Source organism: Lactuca sativa, chromosome 3, assembly GCF_002870075.4.
Source record: "Lactuca sativa cultivar Salinas chromosome 3, Lsat_Salinas_v11, whole genome shotgun sequence".
Lineage (NCBI taxonomy): Eukaryota > Viridiplantae > Streptophyta > Magnoliopsida > Asterales > Asteraceae > Lactuca > Lactuca sativa.
In genome coordinates, this window is record NC_056625.2 from 28,418,592 (window position 1) to 28,425,572 (window position 6,981).

General features: G+C 32.2%; 1 protein-coding gene across 1 annotated transcript; it reads right to left on the bottom strand.

Annotated features, from left to right (window-relative positions):
* Window positions 1-3,690: 3,690 nt before the first annotated feature.
* Window positions 3,691-6,570, bottom strand: LOC111898501 (uncharacterized). The gene is made up of 10 exons (XM_023894400.3): window positions 6,138-6,570; window positions 5,793-5,858; window positions 5,418-5,598; window positions 5,093-5,289; window positions 4,939-4,989; window positions 4,744-4,835; window positions 4,572-4,630; window positions 4,346-4,440; window positions 4,158-4,262; window positions 3,691-4,057 (listed from the first exon to the last, which is right to left on the bottom strand). The coding sequence occupies exons 1-10, from the start codon at window positions 6,414-6,416 to the stop codon at window positions 3,920-3,922; spliced, it is 1,263 nt and encodes a 420-aa protein (XP_023750168.1). The 5' UTR covers window positions 6,417-6,570; the 3' UTR covers window positions 3,691-3,919.
* Window positions 6,571-6,981: the final 411 nt, after the last annotated feature.

Here is a 6,981-nt window from a genome sequence, read left to right on the forward strand (position 1 = left end):
CCCATAGTTCGTTATGGACTTCTAGACGAACTGTGATTTTGATTTGTTGTTTGCTTCATTGAAGTTTCAATTGAACATGTATAGATTTATTAAGATAATTGTATTTAGGATGAAATCAGCAATTAAGGTTATATCCTGCCTAACCCAAGCTTTTTGTTGGCCGGTTTTCCATACTTCTGATGGGTCAGAGCACTATATTTACATATCTAACTCTTGCTGATGTAACTCATCCACTCACCATTTTCTTCCCCTTCAAATAGACATTCTCTTTAAACGATTGGAGTGAAATCATGGCAATTTTGATAACAGTGGCTACAAAAATTGGCTCAATAATATATTAGCTTTCTCGATTTCAAACAAGTGAGTTCTTAGTCTTTTTAGATTTATATCATTAACTTTGGCTCTCACTCTCGGAACCTCTTCCATAAATGGTGTTTCTTCTAAATTTTGATTTTTTTTTTCTCTTAATGTGTTTCCTTCCTCTCCTGTAGGCCGAGGTTTCGCTGGTGTATCCATCCATAATCTCTTGTAGGTGGTAGTTGTCGTGGGGAACTCATTGACTGGGCAAACCAAGCGGATTTGACCTAGATTCTCTTTGGTCTAGGTAAAGTTTTTTTACCTCGCTTCTCTTTATTTCAAACCCGAAATGGAGTTTTTGTGCAAGATCACATCTGATACTGTTTGGTTTGATATGCAGGTTTTGTTCCAAATCTATGCACAAAAAACACATCACTTTCCCTCTCTCTTTCTGACTTAGTTTTTTTTCTTCAAATCTTTGATCTGTATAGTCATTTTGGTGTTTTTGTGTTTGTAGTTACCTACCTGAACGAGATTTATCCTAACAAATTTGGATGACCAAAAGCAGGACAGGTTTTGCTTTCGGTCTCTCTGGATGATCACGTAGAATACATAATAATTTTCTTATTTTTTGGTCTTTTGAGATCTTAGTAGAGGGTTTTCTCACTTAATTTGTGTAAATTTCATATTCTTGACTGGTTATTACACTGTCCTACTGATATTGAAGGTTACATTCGGCCTAGGTCTTCAAATGGACACTTCATCTTGGAATGAGGTTAATTTTTTTCATCAAAATGCCTAAAACTGGTTTCATGAATTCAATTTATTCAGCAAAATCGATCAACAAACTTCCAAGTGATTGATACAGTTTTTGTCATGAAACGTTGCTATTTACTTTTGATGTTCTTATTTCCATTAGTAGATCTGTCCATGATTTTTCTTTTAAATTGAGAAACACTTTTAGAGTTTTTATTTTAAACAGAGAAATTGTATAGTAAAAAGAGGAATTGTTTGGGTGTAGTGGTGTTGGTCGAAAAAAGAAAAAAACAGGTTCAGTTTCGTAAATCCGCACTTAGTCTCGATGTTTTTAATTTTCATGTTCTCATTTTTTAATTTTGACTAATTAACGATATATCTTTTATGAGATCTCTTTCTTAGCATGTAACCTAAACAACCAATCTTCTCACCCGAGTTCTTCATCAAGGTTTTAATTCCTTTTCTATTTCTAGATATTGTTAATTTTTTATTATTCTGGTTCAAAACTCTTCTTCTTTATGAGATAATTTCGGGTTTATGCTTCCCGTTACATAAACATTTGATTGTTTAGGTTTTTTTAACATGATTAGTTGGTTGGTTATAAGCTTAATCTTTGATGTGATATTGGAGATGAAGTGAAAGCGATTTTCATTATTTTTTCCGACCTTTTATAGATTAAATTCATTTTTTGAAAATATTTTTTCAAAATTGACCAGTTGACATTGTTATTGTACCCAGGGTCATAGCAAATGATATTTCTTACATGGCTCTAAATTGTTGCATTTGAAAGTGTATTCCTTTTAAAAGCTCTGTTTGGTTCTAAGTCGTATGCATACTTATGGGTTCAATGCAAATAAATTTAAAAATGCACTTTCATTGTTTTGAGTATTTTAGCATTATACTGTTTACAAGAGAACACTAAGTGAATTGTTTGTTTATGGCAGCTTATGCGGTATGTGTGAGTTCTTATTGATCCTGATATTAACACTTTATAGGTACTTGAAATGTATGAGTCCATGCACTTCTTTATCAGCCTAGAAATCCCATATGTATGTATACATATAGAACACATAGAGCAAAAATTTGTGGTCGAGAGATATATTTAACAAACTTAAAGCTAAAAATTTAGGCTATATAAAAGTACAAGATACAAGTATGCATTTTGTTTATTTGTCGATTGTTTGCTTATTTTAATTTATATTTAATTTCATAATGTATTTTTCTTTGTTTATTGGTAGTACCACAGAAACTTAGAAACAAGTCAAATAGAAGTAGTCAATGGATTGTAGTTGCACATTCGGACCAAGTTTTTTTTGGACCGGACTAATAATATTGGACCATTCTTTTTTTAGACTTGAAGTTGTTTTTTGAAAGTATGATGGTATAATGTACACATAAATTAAGATACGTTGCTAATGTAATGTAAATACAAAAAATATTTAATGTTATGATAAAGTTTATTTCAGTTTTGACATTTGGTTTTGTAGGGATGCTTTTCTACATGTTGGTCGTCTGAATAGAAAGTATTCTAGAAAAATACAAAGTTTGGGATCGAGATCTGATTAATGTGTTGAGTATCCAACAAGTAGTATGCTACTATGTATGTGGAAATATGCCTCAGATTTAGTAGAGCATAGGCTTTGTGAAATAAAAAATTCCTGAATATGTTTAGATATGATGATGTACGGATGGTTTTGTTTGATTGAAATTACTAATTATCAATCAATTTGCTTGAAAATCAAAAATCATTTTCTATTCTTTATTACATAGTTTTTCAAAAATATTTTAGGTTACGAGATAGTTATTTATTTTTAAGAAAACATATAAGTACATACGTTAAGTTAAGCATTTAATAAATGAAAGACCAAAAAGATTAATATATATTATATATTTTAATGTAGCATTTAATAAATATTATTTTACAAAAACAAAAATAAAAACAAATAATAATATAATATGAAACTAATTAGTTGTTTAGAATTTTATTATTATTATTTTTTTGTCAAGTACTTTTGTTTTACAAACATAAATGTTTTAATTATAAGATAATGATAATTTCCGTATGATATTAATACTTTTGTTAACATATTCTCTATTAAGATATTTTGTGAGAAAAAGTTATTCCTTAGAGTCTTCTTATAAATCAGTTATGATGCCACAAAAGTTTGAGACATTCAAAAGGTTATTTTGGTTAGGGTATTACTAGAGTTGGTTTTCATTCGTAAGGGAGGAAAGAGTCGTTCCCTCTCAACCCACTGTCACATCGTTTTTTCTTTTTTAATTTTCTCCATCTTTTTCAACCCACAACACACGGAAACCTTATCTTTTTAAACTCACTCAACCCACTCAATGAAAAAAAATACAATACAAAACAACTAATGTACAAGTCTTAAAACATATGGTACAAGAGAAAACGACGGGTACGAATAACTTTTTCAAAAAACCTGTAACAGTCATCCACAATATATATATATATATATATATATATATATATATATATATATATATATATATATATATATATATATATATATATATATATATTGTGGATGACATTTTTCTGACAATTAGTTATAGCAAATTTGGTTGTTTTATTTCTACAAAAGTGTTACTATTACTATATAACAGTCCACGAGGTGAGTTCAACATTTTAATTTTTCTGACAATTAGTCAAGGCCCAAAAGAAGCCCAATCATCAAAACTCTAATACGGCAGTTGTTTAGACCTAAACTCTTTTCATTTGTGCACATATACACCTTCCAGGAACCAAATGAACATTGGTAAGTTCAACATTTTCATTTACACCAAACGTGACTAGTTTCCTTGATTATGAAACAAAAACTTAACCAAAGATCCAAGATTTAATTCACACCAAACAACCTTTGAAGCCTTTTCTCAAAGCAGTTTCATCCAAGTTCCTTCCTATAAACACAAGCTTGTTTATTCTCTTCTCATCTTCCCCCCATGCTTTCCCTGGGCACCCATCTAAAGTCGAATGCACCCCCTAAAATTAATCCAAATAAAAGAAAAAAAAAATCAATTTTATTATTAACGAACCTTGATAAGAAAACAAACACAGTTTAACAAATGAATAAAACTAGAACCTGAAAAACATAACGTGTCTCAGAATCATTCACAGATAAAACCCCTTTCATCCTATATAAATCGTCCCCTTTTTCTTCCACTAGCCTTTCAAGCCAATCATCAAGCTGTGTATCATAATGTACATTCATAGTTTACTTTTAAACCACACACAAAAATAATTAGGCACGTGTAAAAATAAAATGATTACCTCATCAAGGTCGAGGGTTCCTTCAGATACAATGCTGACACTTGATACAGCAGAATCATGTTTGTGATCATGATGATGATGTCCTTTATGGCATTCTATCAAGAAACCAGATGATATTCATATATGATTATTGATTACATCACAACCATTGATCATCATATCAATCCACTTTGAAATTAAAAATAAAAAACAAAATAAATACAGGAAAGTAAAAAGCGATAAATACCATGCTCATGATTGTGGTTTTCGCAATGAGAAACCTCTGATGGAACTTCAGAATCAATTCTGCATTACAAAGGGTATATTAGGAACAAATCATATGTTAACAATTATCATCTTGTTAACAACTATATAAGAAACAAATAATTATGTTATCAAACACTATATATAATCATCACCTGTCAAGATCATAACCTCCCACTCCCAACACAAAATCCATATCCACATTGCCAAATTTAGCTTGCTTTATCTGTGCCATTCCATTTATATGCTGGAAATAAACATCCAACATCCAATTAATATTCATCATTTTTTTTAATTACTTTTGCATACATAAACAGAAAAGTGAAGTACAGGAAAACCGAAAACTCTACCTGTATTTTCTTTGTTAAATCCTCCAGGTCAGCATCGCTCACCAAATCTATCTGCCATATTGTTAAGCAGAAATGTAAAGCAATTGGTTAATACATTATATACGATATATCATTAGAGAAAATTCATAAAAAAAATAAATAAATAAAGGCTTGCCTTGTTGAGAATAATACGATCTGCATATGCAACTTGTTCAACTGCTTCATTTACCACAAATCTTGGTTTGACCTCATTCAAATGCTGCATAGCATGCTTAGAGTCAACCAGAGTAACAACTCCATCAAGTTTCACATGGCGAGAAATCTGCTCATCTGTGCAAAATGTTTCAATCACTGGGCCAGGCTTTGCAAGGCCTGCAACATGGATGACACAAATCTGTTAATTCAATGGAGGAAATGACTACTTTACCCTTCTGTCTAAGGATAAATCAGTTGAAAGTAGAAGTAGTCTTTAGCAACATAACATAGTAACACATACATACCTGTGGTTTCTATGACAATATGATCAAATTTGTCTCGCTTCTTTTTTACCAACTCCAAAAGCATTGTGACTAGCTCACCACGCACAGTGCAACATAAACAACCATTACTGACCATCACAATATCCTCATTAGCAGAGGAATGACTTGCCACCAAGGATCCATCAATATCCACCTCCCCAAACTGCAAAACCATATAAACAGAAACGAATGAAAACTAAAACCCTAGAACACAAAATTGCTCTGAAATTATAAGTAATGCAGATTCTTGGAACACATAACATTCCAATTCAATCAGAGTCAGAGCAACTCTATTTGTAAATTGGTCACTTAAGTACACATGATACAGTGGGCTTAAACAATGTGAATCTCATATACCTCATTTTCGATCACAGCAATCCTCTTGCCATGCTGAGCGGTCAGAATATGATTCAATAAAGTTGTCTGCATCCAAAAGTAAGCGGGAATGATCAGATTCAGGTTTCTATAAATCCATTCCAAATTTATACACGATCAGGACTCAGGAGTTAAATAAATCAGAGTTCATTGCGTATCCAAAGAGGATGTACTAGAAAATTTTACACAAGCCATTCATCCATGAGACAACTCTGGATGAAACCTTCATCATGACGTGGTTTAGTGGCATGACTTAATTCTCTTATCTATATTCGAAGAAGGAAAAAAAAATTGCACACGCCTGGCATAGAATATGTTTATACCGACCTTTCCAGAACCGAGGAAACCAGTGATGACGGTGGCCGGAACACGATCGTCCAAGTTCAATGCCGCAGCAACTGAAACATCGTACTGTGGCTCGTAATTAGCAGTGGAACACATGTTTCGGGAACAGGAATTCCGGGAAACAAAAGTATGGAGGCTTCTGATGAGAAATTGACACGGAAAAGGGGTGCTAGTAGGAGAACTGAATCGATTGTGTTGAAGAGATCGGTGGATGTTTCCCATACCCTTCGGGAAAAGGAGACGCCTAAACACGGTTGCCATTTCTCCTCCGGCGAATCTCGGGTATGGTACTCCGGATATGTTAAACCCTATAGAGGCTAGAGGCGAGAAGAGGTTTTAGGTTAGTGATGCTAATTATAAAAAGACCCCACATTTCTTATTTTTCTAATTTAAACTTAAACTAGATTATGACCGTAAAACGCGAAGAACATACATATAAATTCAAATTAAAAAAAAAAAAAAAAAAAAAAACCGACATAACAAAAAAATTACGATAAAGTAATAGAAACAGACTTCTCGTTATTGATTATATTGAAAAGTTTAAAAAATAAAATGAAATGTCTGAACATTTATAATCATTGAAGGACCTTTTATAGACAACATTTTTTGTTTTATTGGTTTGACGATCTTCCTTCTTACATATGAATACCTTCAAGTTTTTTTTACTTGCTACACGAGAACAGCTACATATAACTGACCATGAGTGAAGACGGGTCTACGCAAATATAATTCAACAGTTGATATGATTGTCATTGGCTCTTGTTAATGGTCATAGCAAAACAAATATCTACGGGGAATTGACTTCGCTGAAAACGGAAGAGAATTC

Excerpts from the sequence above, each read along its gene's own strand:
- LOC111898501 (XM_023894400.3), bottom strand. The coding sequence starts at position 6,416 with ATGGCAACCGTGTTTAGGCGTCTCCTTTTCCCGAAGGGTATGGGAAAC. Across the intron at positions 5,599-5,792 it reads TTGCTGTGATCGAAAATGAG|TTTGGGGAGGTGGATATTGA; the intron begins GTATATGAGATT and ends ATGGTTTTGCAG. Across the intron at positions 4,441-4,571 it reads AAACCACAATCATGAGCATG|AATGCCATAAAGGACATCAT; the intron begins GTATTTATCGCT and ends GTTTCTTGATAG.